At 43.4% G+C, this 17,061-nt stretch overlaps 1 protein-coding gene across 3 annotated transcripts in view; it reads right to left on the minus strand.

The window, feature by feature from the left end:
* LOC140194867 (solute carrier family 49 member A3-like) overlaps nucleotides 1-17,061 on the minus strand; it is a 75,527-nt gene that overhangs the window by 22,416 nt on the left and 36,050 nt on the right. For all 3 annotated transcript variants that reach the window (XM_072252148.1, XM_072252149.1, XM_072252150.1), the window contains exons 3-5: nucleotides 15,593-15,812; nucleotides 14,091-14,167; nucleotides 13,856-13,993 (exon numbers count right to left, since the gene is read on the minus strand). In XM_072252148.1, coding sequence (XP_072108249.1) covers nucleotides 13,856-13,993; nucleotides 14,091-14,167; nucleotides 15,593-15,812 — 435 coding nt within the window. The remainder of the gene's footprint in view (nucleotides 1-13,855; nucleotides 13,994-14,090; nucleotides 14,168-15,592; nucleotides 15,813-17,061) is intronic.

A 17,061-nucleotide genomic window follows, 5' to 3' on the forward strand; every position in this document is an offset into this window, starting at 1 on the left:
GAGATAGTGATCACAATTCTATCTCCTTTACAATATCATTGGAGAGAACTAGGAACAGACAAGTTAGAAAAGTGTTTAATTGGAGTAAGGGGAATTATGAGGCTATCAGGCAGGAAATTGGAGGTTTAAATTGGAAAGAGATGTTCTCAGGGAAAGGTATGGAAGAAATGTGGTAAATGTTCAGGGGATATTTGTGTGGAGTTCTGCACAGGTACATTCCAATGAGACAGGGAAGTTATGGTAGGGTACAGAAGTGTACAAAGGCTGTAGTAAATCCAGTCAAGAAGAAAAGCTTACAAAAGGTTCAGAGAGCTTGGTAATGTTAGAGATCTGGAAGATTATAAGGCTAACAGGAAGGAGCTTAAGAATGAAATTAGGAGAGCCAGAAGGGGCCATGAGAAGGCCTTGGCGGGCAGGATTAAGGAAAACCCCAAGGCATTCTACAAGTATGTTAAGACCAAGAGGATAGGACATGAAAGAATAGGACCTATCAAGTGTGACAGTGGGAAAGTATGTATGGAACCAGAGGAAATAGCAGAGGTACTTAATGAATACTTTACTTCAGTATTCACTATGGAAAAGGATCTTGGTCATTGTAGTGATAACCTGCAGCAGACTGAAAAGCTTGAGCATGTAGATATTAAGAAAGAGGATGTGCTGGAGCTTTTGGAAAGCATCAAGTTGGATAAGTCACCAGGACCGGATGAGATGTACCCCAGGTTACTGTGGGAGGTGAGGGAGGAGATTGCTGAGCCTCTGGTGATAATCTTTGCATCATCAATGGGGACGAGAGAGGTTCTGGAGGATTGGAGGGTTGCGGATGTTGTTCCTTTATTCAAGAAAGGGAATAGAGATAGACCAGGTAATTATAGACTAATGAGTCTTATCTCAGTGGTTGGTAAGTTGATGGAGAAGATCCTGAGAGGCAGGATTTATGACCATTTGGAGAGGTATAATATGATTAGGAATAGTCAGCATGGCTTTGTCAAGGGCAGGCCGTCCCTTATGAGCCTGATTGAATTTTTGGAGGATATGACTAAACACATTGATGAAGGAAGAGCAGTAGATGTAGTGTATATGGATTTCAGAAAGACATTTGATAAGGTACCCCATGTAAGGCTTATTGAGAAAGTAAGGAGACATGGGATCCAATGGGACCTTGCTTTCTGGATCCAGAACTGGCTTGCCCACAGAAGGCAAAGTGTGGTTGTAGACGGGTCATATTCTGCTTGGAGGTCAGTGACCAGTGGTGTGCCTCAGGGATCTGTTCTGGGACCCTTACTCTTCACGACTTTTATAAATGACCTGGATGAGGAAGTGGGGGGATGGGTTAGTAAGTTTGCTGATGACACAAAGGTTGGAGGTGTTGTGGATAGTGTGGAGGGCTGTCAGAGGTTACAGCGGGACATTGATAGGATGCAAAACTGGACTGAGAAATGGCAGATGGAGTTCAACCTAGATAAGTGTGAAGTGGTTCATTTTGGTAGGTCAAATATGATGGCTGAATATAGTATTAATGGTAAGACTCTTGGCAGTGTGGAGGATCAGAGGGATCTTGGCGTCCGAGTCCATAGGACGATCAAAGCAGCTGCACAGGTTGACCCTGTGGTTAAGAAGGCATACAGTGTATTGGCCTTCATCAATCGTGGGATTGAATTTAGGAGCCGAGAGGTAACGCTGCAGCTATATAAGACCATGGTCAGACCCCACTTGGAGTACTGTGCTCAGTTCTGGTCGCCTCACTACAGGAAGGATGTGGAAGCCATAGAAAGGGTGCAGAGGAGATTCACAAGGATGTTGCCTGGATTGGGGAGCATGCCTTACGGGAATAGGTTGAGTGAACTTGGCCTTTTCTCCTTGGAGCGACAGAGGATGAGCGGTGACCTGACAGAGATGTATAAGATGATGAGAGGCATTGATCATGTGGATAGTCAGAGGCTTTTTCCCAGGGCTGAAATGGTTGCCACAAGAGGACACAGGTTTAAGGTGCTGGGGAGTAGGTACAGAGGAGATGTCAGGGGTCAGTTTTTTACTCAGAGAGTGGTGAGTGTGTGGAATGGGCTGCCGGCAACGATGGTAGAGGCAGATACGATAGGGTCTTTTAAGAGACTTTTGGATAGATACATGGAGCTTAGGAAAATAGAGGGCTATAAGTAAACTTAGTAATTTCTAAGGTAGGGACTTGTTCAGCACAACTTTGTGGGCCGAAGGGCCTGCATTGTGCTGTAGGTTTTCTACGTTTCTATGTAACCCGTCTTTTCTCCATTACACTTAATTCTCCCACTTAGCAAAAATCTAAAACAAGAGCAAATTTGCAGATGCTGGAAATCTGAGCAACACACACAAAATGCTGGAGGAACTCAGTAGATCAGGCAGCACCTATGGAAAAACTTACAGTCGATGGTTCGGCACAGAACATAGACTGTACTTTTTTCCATAGATGCTCGCTGGTCTGCTGAGTTTCTCCAGCATTTTGTGTGTGTTATGCAAAAATCTATCCAACCTTGTCTAAAATATAAAAAAATATATAATATACTGAGGTAGCCTCCACTGCTTCATTGGGCAGAGAATTCCACAGATTCACCACTCTCTGGGAAAAGCAGTTTCTCCTCATCTCCATCCTAAATCTACTCCCCCGAATCTTGAGGCTGTGTCCTGGAAACAACTTTCCTGCCTCTCTCTCTTATCTACCCCTTTCATAACTTTACATGTTTCTATAAGATCTCCTCTCATTCTTCTGAATTCCAGCAAGTACAGTCCCAGGCAACTCAATCTCTCCTCATAGTCCAAAACCTCTCCTCTCTGGAATCAACCTGGTGAACCTCCTCTGCACTGCCTCCAAAGCCAGTATATCCTTCCTCAAGTATGGAGACCAGAACTGCATGCAGCACTCCAGGTGTGGCCTCACCAGTACCCTGTACAGTTGCAGCATAACCTCCTTGCTCTTAAATTCAATCACTCTAGTGATGAAGGCCAACATTCCATTTGCCTTCTTGATTGCCTGCTGCACCTGCAAACCAACCTTTTGTGATTCATACACAAGCACTCCCACGTCCCTCTGCACAGCAGCATGCTGCAATTTTTTACCATTCAAATAATAATCTGATCTTCCATTTTTCCTTCTAAAGTAGATAACCTCGCATTTACCAACATTGTACTCCATCTGCCAGACCCTTGCCTACTCACTTAACCTATCTATATCTCTCTACAGACTCTCCATATCTTTCCATATATTTGCTTTTCCACCCAATTGAGTACTATCAGAAAACTTAAGATACACGGAACGTCCCCCTTCCAGATCGTTAATGTATATCATGAACAATTGTGGGCCCAGCACCGACCCCTGCGACACACCGCTCACCACCGATTGCCAACTAGAGTAACACCATGTATCCCAACTCTCTGCTTTCTATTAGTTAATCAATCCTCTATCAATGTTAATATATCAACCCCAGCTCTATGCATACTTATCTTACAGATAAGTCTTTTATGTGGCACCTTATCAAACACCTTCTGAAAATCAAGTAAATAATGTTCATCTGTTCCCCTCTATCCACTGCCCTCGTTATATCCTCAAAGAACTCCAGTAGGTTTGTCAAACGGGACCTGCCTTTGCTGAATCCATGCTGCGTCTGCCTGATGGATCATTTCTTTCCAGATGCCTCGGTAGCATTTTCCCAAGACAAATGTCAAGCTAACTGGCCTTTTGCCTACATCCTTTTTTGAACAGTGGCATGACATTTGCCGTCTTCCAATCCACCGGGACCTGCCCAGAGCCCAGAGAATTTTGGTAAATTATCACCAAAGCCTCTACTATAACCACTGCTGTTACTTTCAGTACCCTGGGATGCATTCCATCAGGACCAGGAGACCTATCTATCTTCAAGCTCTCAGGTTTGCACAGCCCAATCACTTTAGTGATAGCTATTGTATCGAGGTCCTCACCTCCCATCGCATTCATAACCTCTCTCTTTAGCATGTTAGATGTGTCCTCCACCGACACAAATATTCATTCAAAGCCTCAACCATTTCCTTATTATCCAATATCAATTCCCCCTTCTCATCCTCCAACTAGCCACCCTTTTCTGCTTTATATAATTATAAAAGCTTTTACTATTTTTATATTTTATGCCAGTTTATTTTCATAATCTATCTTCCTTTTCTTTATTACATGCTTAGTAATTCTTTGTTGCTTTTTATAGTTTTCCCAGATTTCGAGTTTCCCGCTACTCTTGGTTACTCTTGGTACACACGAGCTTTTAGTTTGGTGCCTTCTTTTATTTCCATAGTTATCCAAGGCTAGCTCTCTCCACCCATACTGTTCTTGTTTTTAACTGGAATACATTTTTGTTGCGCGTTGTGAAAAATCTCTTCGAAAGCCTTCCACTGTTCCTCAACCGTCCCACCATATAGAGCCAAATCTTCCCTCGTCCCATTGTAGTTTCTATTGTTTTGGCATTATACACAGGTTTTCAATCAAACTATTGCACCCTCCATTTGTATGAGAAACTCAATCATACTGTGATCACTCTTTCCAAGAAGATCCCTAACTACAAGAGCACTAATTTTACCTGTCTATGCACAGGACCAGATCTAAGATAGCACGTTCCCTTGTAGATTCAGTGACATGCTGTACAAGAAAGCCATCACGGATGCATTTTATGACAGCGGTCCCCAACCACCGGGCCGCAAAACATGTGCTACCAGGCCGCGGGGAAACAATATGATTTGGCGATATGAGTTAGCTGCACCTTTCCTCATTCCCTGTCACACCCACTGTTGAGCTTGAACGCATGCAAGGTCATTACCCACGCATCATCCATGTCAGCGTGGGAAGGAGATCAACTCCTCGAGCTTGCAAATGACGGTGGGCTGAAAAGTATGTTTGACATAACATCTCTGCCGGCATTCTGGATCAAGGTCAAGGCTAAATATCCTGAGATAGCCACGAAAGCACTGAAAACGTTGCTTCCATTTCCAACATATCTCTGCGATGAATGCAACGAAAACTAAATTGCGGAATAGAATGGACATAAGGAACCCCCTTCGAGTATCACTGTCTCCCATCACCCCTCGATAGGACCGTGTTGTGAAAACAAGCCCAGGGCTCCCACTGATTCAGCGATATTGGTGTGTTGCAATGATTTTATATGTTCATACGGGGAAAATATGTGCTGTGTGTTTAATATCCAAACGTTACTTAAAATGTTATGATGCTATTGACTTATATAACCATATAACAATTACAGCACGGAGACAGACCATCTCTGCCCTTCTAGTCCGTGCCGAATTCTACTCTCACCTCGTCCCACCGACCTGCACTCAGCCTATAACCCTCCATTCCTTTCCTGTCCATATACCTATCCAATTTTTCTTTAAATGATAATATCAAACCCGCCTCAACCACTCTACTGGAAGTTTGTTCAACACTTACTTCAAGCTCCCCTGATAATTGACTTATCCCTATATTCATGTGAGGAAAATATGCGCTGTATGTTTAATATTAAATTCATTAGATAAACCCTTTTAGAAACGAAATTGAGTGTATTAGCCACTTATCACTTATATTCCGGTCGTGATTAAACCACCCCCCCCCACTCCCGAACAGAATCACCAAAAACGATTTGTAGAAAAAAAAATCGGCAGGTACACACATGCGCATTGGTGCCCGCGCAAGGCTTCATGGTCATGGTAGTCTTTCTCTCGGTAAACACAACGTATTTGACTGCTACTCCTGTCTGTTGGCAACCCTACCCTGCCCCCTCACCCCCAGTCAGCCGGTCCGCAAGAATATTGTCAATATTAAACCGGTCAACAGTGCCCTGTTCTATGAAGTCCTCCTCAAGACTGCCTCGACCAACTGGATTCACCCAATCTACGTGCAAGTTAAAGTCCCCCATGATAACTGCTGTCCCATTCTTACATGCCTCAGGTATTTCGCTGTTTATTGCTTGTCTCACTACAGTTATTATTCGGTAGCCGATAGACAACTTTCATCAGTAATTTTTTTCCTTTTGGTATTCCTAATCTCTACCCAGATGGTTTCAACATTCTGCTCCTTTGCCTTCCCTTGTCAGCCATGGTTGTACTATTTTGCCATTTGAATATTTCTTTGTTTTTGGAATACATCTATCCTGCACCTTCCTCATTTTTCCCAGAAACTCCTACCATTTTTGCTCTGCTGTCACCCCTGCGAGCATCTCCTTCCAAATTACTTTTGCCAATTCCTTTCTCATACCACTGTAATCTCCTTTACTCCACTGAAATACTGCTGTCAGACTTTTATTTCTCCCTATCAAATTTCAAGTTGAATTCAATCATATTATAATCACTGCCTCATAAGGGTTCTTTTACCTTCAGCTCCCTAATCACCTCCAGTTCATTACATAACACCCAATCCACTGTAACTTGTGGACCAAATCTTTACTACTGTTTGGGGTCTGTACATAACTCCATCTGGGTCTTTATATCCTTGCAGTTCCTTAGCTCTATCGACAACGATTCAACACCTTCTGACCCTATGTCACTTCTTTCTAATGATTTAATTTCATTTTTTACCAACAGAGCAACACTGACCCCTCTGCCTTCTTGCCTGTCCTTTTGATACAATGTGTATCCTGGGACATTAATCTCCCAGCTATAATCTTCTTTCAGCCATGATTCAGTGATGCCAAGAACATCATACCTGCCAAACTGCAACTGTGCTGCAAGTTCATCTACCTTATTCCGTATACTGCGTGCATTCAAATATTACACCTTCAGACCTGCATTCACCCTTTTCAATTTTGTCCGCCTTTTACGTTGCATCTCATCCTGTTAACTGCAAATTTGCCCTATCGTCAGCCTCTCCCTGCTACAAGCCTCACTGCACAGGTGTTAGAAGAGATTGTACAGTAGTTCAAGTTTATTGTCATTCAACCTGACGTATGTAAACTGCCAAGCAAAACGTTCCTCTGGTCCAAGGTGCACATCATACGCATGACAGACAGATAGACAGACACACAAAGTACGTTGCCACAGATAAATTAAGAAATAATAAGGTGCATTTATGATACAATTACAATGCTAAGTGCTGCAGGTAATCACAGAACTGGCAGTGCCAGGGTAGCAACCTTTGGATTGCTGCCTGTACCACACGCCAGTGACAGTAACGATCGGGTGACTTGGCAGACAAATACGTGGCTGAGGATCTGGTGCAGGGGGAGTCAGGGTTTCACATTTCTGGTTTATGGGGATCTCTGCTGGGGAAGGTAGGACCCGTAAAAAGGGACAGGCTACACCTGCACCCAAGGGGGACCAATATCCTTGCAAGTAGGTTTGCTGGAGCTACAGGGGAGGGTTGGCAGGGATGGGAACTGGAGTGACAGCCCTGAATATGGGGCAGTGTGTTGTGAGACTGTCAGGAAGGACAGAGAGATGATAGGGCAAAATTGCAGTCAGTGAGATGAATTAGAGTGCAACAGAGGGACAAAATTGAAAAGGGTGATGAATACAGGACTGAAGGTGTTACATTTGAATACATGTAGAAGATGGAATAAGGTAGATGATCTTGTAGTTCAGTTAGAAATTGGCATGACTTATGTTCTCACTTTCTGGGACTCTTCACATTATGGTCTCAATATTTATTGCTTCTATATTTATTGTTATTATTATTTATTTCTGTTTGTGTTTGCAGTTTGTTGCCCTTTGCACAAATGTGGAATTCTGAATTGATGTGGCCTTTCACCATTTTATTATGCACTTACTGAGTATGCCCACAAGAAAATGAATCCCGGGTTTATACTGTGAAATCTGTTTCGAAGTTTGAACACACACTTAAATACAACGGCACAGGTGAAGAGTGGATGGAGAATTGTTCATCTTTCTACTCCAATCCATATGCACCAGGTAACACTGTTGCTGACATAAGCAGACATCAGGGGCAGCACAGCAGCGTACAGTTAGCACACTGCCTTACGGCACCCGCGATCACCGATCGGGGTTTGATTTCCTTCCACATTCCAAACACGTACAGTCAGCTACTGCCGAAGTGTAGCGACACAAAGCAACTGCCCAGCACAATACTCATTGATTTGAGATGACGCAAATGACTCATCTTACAGTATGTTTCAAAGTTCATCTGACCAATGAAGTTAACCTTTACATCACTGGAATTGTTGACACACTGGGAGGAGCATTTACATATCAGTTCTAAACACTACCACCTCTTGCTCATTGTACTTACACAAACTATAACTCTCTTCAACACAGGCCGGACTGAGACAGGGTGAATAATTGGTGTAGAGATAAACACAGGCCGGATTGAGACAGGGTGTCTGATTGGTGTGGAGATAAACACAGGCCGGACTGAGACAGGGTGAATGATTGGTGTAGAGATAAACACAGGCTGGATTGAGACAGGGTGAATAATTGGTGTAGAGATAAACACAGGCTGGACTGAGACAGGGTGTCTGATTGGTGTGGAGATAAACACAGGCCGGACTGAGACAGGGTGAATGATTGGTGTAGAGATAAACACAGGCCGGATTGAGACAGGGTGTCTGATTGGTGTGGAGATAAACACAGGCTGGACTGAGACAGGGTGAATGATTGGTGCAGAGATAAACACAGGCCGGATTGAGACAGGGTGTCTGATTGGTGTGGAGATAAACACAGGCCGGACTGAGACAGGGTGACGGATTGGTGTGGAGATACCCATTAGATTCATCTGCCATTTCTTTGTCCCCCATTACTACCTCACCAGCATCATTTTCCAGTAGTCCAATATCAACTCTCATTTTCCTTTTACTCTTATATAATTGAAAAAACTTAATCAGGGCATTGAGTATAGGATCTGGGACATTACATTCTGCTGTAGACATTGCTGGTGAGGCAGCATTCGGAATATTGTGTACAGTTTTGGTCACTCTCTTATTGGCTAAATTGGAAAAGGTATAGAAAAGAGTTATGAGGGTGTTGCCAGGACAGGAAGGCCATAGTTACAGGAAGAGATTGACCAGACTAGATCTTCATTCCTAGTCTTTAAATTATGAGAGGCATCGATAAAATGGACGATAATATTCTTTTCCCAGGATAGGGGAGACCAAAACTAGGGATCGTAGGTTTAGGGCGAGAGGGGAAGGATTTAAGAAGAGTCTGAGAGTCAACTTTTGGATGTTGAGGATATGGGACAGGCTGCCAGATGAAGTAGTTAGAAACACAGAAAACCTACAGCACAATACAGGCCCTTTGGCCCACAAAGCTGTGCCAAACATGTCCCTACCTTAGAAATTACCTAGGGTTACCCATAACGCTCTATTTTTCTAAGCTCCATGTTTCTTTTCTTCTTGACTAGATTTTCAACAGCCTTTGTACACCACGGTTCCTGTACCCTACCATCCTTTCCCTGTCTCATTGGAACATACCTATGCAGAACTCCACACAAATATCCCCTGAACATTTGCCACATTTCTGCTGTACATTTCCCGAGAACATCTGTCCCCAATTTATGCTTCCAAGTTCCTGCCTGATGGCTTCATATTTCCCCTTACTCCAGTTAAATGCTTTCCTAGCTTGTCTGTTCCTATCCTTCCCCAATGCTATGGGAAAGGAGATAGAATTGTGATCATTATCTCCAAAATGCTCTCCCACTGAGAGACCTGACACCTGACCAGGTTCATTTCCCAATACCAGATCAAGTACAGCCTCTCCTCTTGTAGGCTTATCTACATATTGTGTCAAGAAACCTTCAATATTTGGGAAATTAAAATCTCCCACCATGACAACCCTGTTATTATTACACCTTTCCAGAATTTGTCTCCGTATCTGCTCCCCGATGTCCCTGTTACTATTGGATGGTCCATAAAAAACACCCAGGAGTTATTGACCCCTTCCTGTTTCTAACTTCCACCCACAGAGACTCCGTAGACAATCCCTCCATGACCTCACAGACATACTTCCTATATCTATTCCTCACAGGTAACTTACCTCGCCTCGACCCGTTATCGTCAAAGCCTGAAAGAGCCAAAGCCCTCCCACTCTGATGCAGTAGGCACACGTGAATCATTTAGGAAGCACTTGGATAGGTTCATGGAGGGTTGGAGCAGAATTTGGGAAACTTGGACCAGCTGGGCACTGTGGTCAGCATGGACTCACAGCGCAGAACAGCCTGTATCCAGGCTGTATTGCTCTGACGCTATCTGCAAAACACCGATTAGGCCACACTTGGAGAATGGCATGCACTTCCAGTCACTGTACAATGGGAAGGATGAGACTGGACAGGAGAGAGAGTGACCTGCATGTTAGCTAGATTGGAGGGTTTTAAGTTATGGTGAGAGATTGGATAGACTGGGTTTGTTTTCACTGGAGTGACGGAGTCTAAGAGAGGATCTGACAGAGGTACATGAGATAGCTAGACTATCTTTTCACAAGGTTTAGGTTTAAGGAGAGAGGAAGGAGTTTTAAAAGAGGTTTCGAGGAATAAATTTTGTTTTTTCACAGAAGCACACTGCCAGCAGAGACGGTACAATCAGAAAGAAAGTCGGTATGTTTAAGAGGCACTTAAGTATCTGTCTAAGGATGTGGTCCTAATGTAGACGAATGGGACGAGTATAGATGAGCAGAAAGGTGCGGAGAAATGTCTGATTCTGTGTTGTACAACTATGACAAAACACTGAGGAATGTATCAACTGTAGGGAGAGAAATAGAGCTAAGGCCAATAACCTTTCCCAAATTATAGTTAAAAATGCAGCAAACATGCTTGTACAGGCTTAGGACAGAAAATCAGGTAGGCCGTCTACACTACAATCACAAGCATGCCTCAGATGGAGCACTGTGTATGGTTCTGACTCTCACACTTCGGCAAGCAACTGAGGCTCCAGGAGTGACCTACAAGGGACGTTGCCAGATCAGGATAGAGACAAGAAAAACTGACCAGGCTGGGCTTACCTTTATTGGGTAAACTTAATTGAGATGTAGAAGGGACCAGGACTGGGTAAAAGGAAAACCGTCCTTTCAAAGAGGTCAACAGCTAGAGGACAGAGTTCAAAGTTCAAAGTAAGTTTTATTATCAAAATACAGATATGTCACCATATATAACCCTAAGATTAATTTTCCTGTGGGCATACTCAGCAAATCTATAAGAAAATAATAACCATAACAGGATCAATGAAAGATCAACCAGAGTGCAGAAGGCAACAAACTGCAATGCAAATATAAACAATAACGATAATGAGAACATGATATAATGTGCTAAAGAGCCCTTAAAGTGAGATCACTGGTTGTGGGAACATTTCAGTGATGGGGCAAGTGAGTGTAGTTATCCCCTTTGTCCAAGAGCCTGATGTTTGAGGAGCAATAACAGTTCTTGAACCTGGTGGTGCGGGTCCTGAGGCTCTTGTACCTCCAACCTGATGACAGCAAGAAGGGGGCATGGTGTGGTTAACGTTTCATGTTTCATGGTGTGGTTAACGCTTCATGTTCCATGGTGTGGTTAACGCTTCATGTTCCATGGTGTTGTTAACGCTTCATGTTCCATGGTGTGGTTAACGCTTCATGTTCCATGGTGTGATTAACGCTTCATGTTCCATGGTGCGGTTAACGCTTCATGTTCCATGGTGTGGTTAACGCTTCATGTTCCATGGTGTGGTTAACGCTTCATGTTTCATGGTGTGGTTAACGCTTCATGTTCCATGGTGTGGTTAACGCTTCATGTTCCATGGTGTGGTTAACGCTTCATGTTCCATGGTGTGGTTAACGCTTCATGTTCCATGGTGTGGTTAACATTTCATGTTCCATGGCGTGGTTAACATTTCATGTTTCATGGTGTGGTTAACGTTTCATGTTCCATGGTGTTGTTAACGTTTCATGTTTCATGGTGTGGTTAACGCTTCATGTTCCATGGTGTGGTTAACGCTTCATGTTCCATGGTGTGGTTAACGCTTCATGTTCCATGGTGTGGTTAACGCTTCATGTTCCATGGCGTGGTTAACATTCCATGTTTCATGGTGTGGTTAACGTTTCATGCTTCATGGTGTGGTTAACGTTTCATGTTTCATGATGTGGTTAACGTTTCATGTTTCATGGTGTGGTTAACGTTTCATGTAGGTGTGCTCAATGGTTAGGAGGGTTTCACCCGTGATGTACTGAGCCAAATCCACTACCTTTTGAACAATTTTCCATTCAAAGGAATTGGTGTTTCCATACCAGGCTGTGATGCAGCCAGTCAATACACTCTCTACTGCACATCTATAGAAGTTTAATTCTCTACAGTCTTGCGGTTTATAGATTGTGAAAAAAACATTTCACTCAGTGGACCGGGGACCTGGAATTCATCCAGTCACTTCTGTGCCTAGCACCAGTGTATGGACATACAGTACAATAAATCTACAGAACATATACAAGCTATCTTACATTTATATAGTTATTGTCTTCTTTATCTTACTGTGTGTTTTTGTGTTGTAGTGGATCCAGAGTAGCAATTATTTTGTTCTCCTTTACGAGAAAATGACATTAAACAACCTTGAGAATTGAACAGCCTCACAGCATGGACTCATAAACCCTCACAACTCGAAAGGTACTTGGTTGAGTGCCAGTAAATCTGTAACGTTCAGATGTATAGAAGAGTGACGGGTAAGGTAGCCACTATGACTATGAATGTTGCTCTCCTATGCCATACATTTTTTCTATTAATTGTATAAAGTTGAATTGATTAGACCAGCCCATTTATTAAAGGGAATATCAGGTTTAAAGGGCCTTTGGACTATTGCTAATTTCCTCACTTTTTCCACCGGTTTGTCGGTGAGACTGATGGCAGAGGAACCGTGTGGCCTCAGTTGTAGCACAGACGAGGCATCGTGCCGTAGGGCCGCCTGTTGCAGCCGCCCAGGAGGTGGCGCAGCCTGGCATCCATGTTGGATCAGGGGCAGGTAGCACCTATCGGAGCTGTCTTCCAGTGTTTGTACAGAGGAAGACAAGCTGGATGGTGTTCGTACGGAGGAAGACAAGCTGGATGGCGTTCGTACGGAGGAAGACAAGCTGGATGGCATTCGTACGGAGGAAGACAAGCTGGATGGCATTCGTACGGAGGAAGACAAGCTGGATGGTGTTTGTATGGAGAAAGACAAGATGGATGGTGTTTGTACGGAGGAAGACAAGCTGGATGGTGTTTGGAGGAAGACAAGCTGGATGGTGTTTGGAGGAAGACAAGCTGGATGGTGTTTGGAGGAAGACAAGATGGATAGTGTTTGGAGGAAGACAAGATGGATGGTGTTTGGAGGAAGACAAGATGGATGGTGTTTGTACGGAGAAAGACGATGGATGGTGTTTGTACGGAGAAAGACAAGATGGATGGCGTTCGTACGGAGGACGACAAGCTGGATTGTGCTTGTGCGCACTACTGCGGGCTTGTTCTTGACAACAACATCCATCTACAGAACATGTCACTCAGGGGCGGACTGTAGTACGTTTAGTTTGCGAGACTGCATATTTACCACCTTCTTATATGTGTTATATATGCCTTATGCTGGGTATGACTATTGCTACTGTGTTTTGCATCTTGGCTCTGAAGAAACACTGTTTCATTTGGTGGTATTCATGGGCATTCATGTATGCTTGAATGATAATTAAACTTGAACTTTAGAGGAGAGAACAGTTTGTGTCTCAGGTCTAGAAGCAGATAGAAGAACTTTCCCTGATTCTGGAGGAAGGTAATTGATCCAAAACCAAACCTCTAGCATTCATTTTTCATTTCGGTTTCCACTGTTGTGTGTGTTTTCACACTGTTTAATACATTTAACATAACAGTATTACAAGTGATGTTGGTGGACTGCAGTAGCCGTAAGAGAGTCAAATAAAATCAGAGTTAAAGATTGCTTACCATCTTTATTCCTGTGAGAAAGGGCTCTGAGGTAGAGTTGGCAGCACCTGCAGAAGGGGGCGTCGGTGGCACCTTCTCACGAATCCCAAGTGTTGTAAAAAGACAGGCAATCACTGCCGGTACTATGTAGACTCCCAGCTGCAAAGGAAGACATTGGGAAATTTCTCACCTGGAACATGACTGCATGCACTCCAAATTAAAATGTTCAAGGGAGTAACGATCTGAATGTCCTTACCAGCATGGGCATTGAAGATGGTTCGTTCATCAATAGAGGAGAAAGGATGTTGGCAAACAGAATACCCAACGGATTGGCTAGATCGTCGGGAAGAAACCAAATTGCCAATAATTGTACAAGATAGTTACCACCTCAAGTCAATTTATTCTTCATTATTAGCAGGAAGTTTATATTTGGAGATTTTATCCACTAAATCAAGCATTAATCTAACTAAATCAATGACTTATTCCCATGAAAGAGAAAGAAAAGCCACTTAAAAGGTAAATTATTCATTTAAAAACAGTTCTTCTTGTGGAATACATAGCAGTGCGAGACATTGATAATACTCACTCAGGAATCACAAGCTCTCAGTCTCAAACTGCTCAAGGTCAGCAGGAAACTCCATTTACTTTATGCAGTTGTGGTTCTGACCAAAGATTCGAGAAAGCCAACCTTTGGTCAGAACCATGACTGCAAAGATTAGGGCTCCACAGTAGTATAACAGTTAGCGCAACCTATTATAGGTCAGGGTGTTGAAGTTCAGAATTGATGTCATTCAATTCTGAGTTCAATTTGTGGAATTTAAGGTAGAGACTGATAGGTTCTTGACTGGACATGGCATCAAAGGTTACAGGGAGAAAGCTGGGGAGGGGAGAAAAGGATCAGCCATGATTGAATGGCGGAGCAGACTCGATGGGCAAAATGGCCTAATTCTGCTCCTATGTCTTATGGTCTTCTGCAAGGAGTCTGTACGTCCTCCCCTGGAATGTCTGGGTTTTCTTCCAGTGTCTAGCTTGCCCCACACTCCAAAGGCTAGTAGGTTAGGTTAGTAGGTTAATGGGTCATTAGCACTTGCCCTGTGATGAGGCTGGGGTTAAATTAGGGGTTGCTGGCGGCTCGGCTTGAAGGGCCAGAAGGACCTGTTCTCTAAATAAAAACGGCAACATTAGGGGTCAAATTCTACTCGAAGGCTGAAAGCAAGGAGAAAGTTGGAGAAGCTGGCTGGCAAGGCAAGTTTGTAATTTTTACTCCCCTGGTACCATTAGAAAATGCTCAGACATAATCACTGGGTTTTCAAAGCTTTGACAACCTCCTTGCTCTCAGTCACCCCAATAAAACCAAGGATCAAAGGGGCTATTATCACACACTAATGGAACTGGAAGCTGTTTGGCTAATCATTGCCCTCAGTGGAATATAGAATGGAAACCACCAGTGTGTTTTTTATTTATTGAAAGCTGGATTGGTGTTCAACTCCACCAGACCTGGCTGCGGGAGGAGGAGAGCTAGCAATGGTGCGAGCAGCCCCATCCCATAAAAACCCAAAACTAGAGGGAAAACCAACAGAAGCTCCAAAGGCATCATCCCAGGGAAAGGAAAGGTACACCAAGAAAATAGGCTACACCTGGAGATAACTTGACAGACTGGCCCATGACACAGGACTCTGGCGAACTGCTGTCAGTGGCCTATGCCCCAGTAGAGGAGGTGGGCTTAACTCAGTATTCATTTTAATGCAAGCTACTCACCCATCGACGAAATCATGTTTGCTGTAGCTCTCTGTTGCTCTGGAAACCAAAGAGCTGCCAGCTTTGTTGGAGCAAAAAGGACGAGAGGCTGTGCAAATGCTCCAAAAGTCTGACCGAGCAACAGGAGTGGAAATTTCCAGCTGTCTTTGGGTACGAAGAACGCAACACTCAGCAACTGCACTACGCAGCCAGTCAGGTTCAGCCAGGAGCTCAGGATCAACTGCAGTGCAGAAGATGAGAAACGATTATTCAGGTTCACCTACCGTTTTTACGTCCATATACAGTGGATTCTGGTTAATTGGGCCATCGGTTAATCGGGGCAACTGCTTATTTGAGACAACTCTGAAAGAACAAAAACTAAAACAAGGAAATCGCTGGGATTCCCCTTGTTTATTTGGGACACTCTGCTGCTTAATTGGGACAGAAGATTGTTGCTGAACAGTTTCTAAGTAGCGTCAGTAACGTGCAGTTGTGTGGCGATAAGGCAATACACCGTGCTCAGTGCGAGCAATTTTTGAACAGCATCCATTGTGTGTGTCTGTGTTCAAAAAGCAGCGATTTTTGTCACCGATCATTGGCGAGAGAGAAACAATAAGACAATTCAGAGCTGTTTTGCTCATCGTGGTTCAACCATTATACAAAGTACTGTTACATTTGTTCTGTGCTTCATTTAAATACACAATTTGTTACTTAAACTACTGTTTAACTGTTTTTAAAATACCTTTTCAACTATTTCCACGAAACTTCAGCTAATTGAGGCAGCTAGTTAATTGGACCAAAATGTACTGGACCTGATATGTCCCACTTAACCAGAATCCAATATATATTCGAAAACTTCTTCATCAACTTGAATGAAATCTGATATCTGTATTGGTGTTAGTATTTTTTAAATTAACTCAGTCATGTTGACTCTGTGGAAAGGCGCTACTGTGAATTTTATAGTCATACAGAAGTACAATCATGTTGATGACTCTGTGGAAAGATACTACTGGAAACTTTATAGTCAGAGAGAATTAACAGGCCCTTCTGCCCATCTAGTCCATATGGAAACAACGTAAACTGCCTACTCCCATGGAACTGCACCCAGACCAAAGCCCTCCATACCTCCAGCATCCATGTACCTATCCAAACTTCACTTAAATGTTGAAATCGAGTTTGCATGTATCACGTGCTGGCAGTTTGTTTCACACTCTTACAACAAGCTGAGTGAAGATGTTTCCCCTCATGTTCCCCTTAAACTTTTCACCTTTCACCCTTAACTCGTGACCTCCAGTTGTAGTCCTACCCAACCTCAGAAGGAAAAAGCCTGCTTGCATTTGCCCTACTTTACCTCTCATAATTTTGTAAACCTCTGTCAAACCTCCTTTCAATATTCTACAATCTAGGGAATAAAGTCCTAACCTATTCAATCTTTCCCTTTAACTCAGGTCCCCCAGTCCCGGCAACATCCTTGTAAATTTTCTCTGTAC

The sequence above is a fragment of the Mobula birostris genome, chromosome 3 (genome assembly GCF_030028105.1).
Source record: "Mobula birostris isolate sMobBir1 chromosome 3, sMobBir1.hap1, whole genome shotgun sequence".
NCBI classification, from domain to species: domain Eukaryota; kingdom Metazoa; phylum Chordata; class Chondrichthyes; order Myliobatiformes; family Myliobatidae; genus Mobula; species Mobula birostris.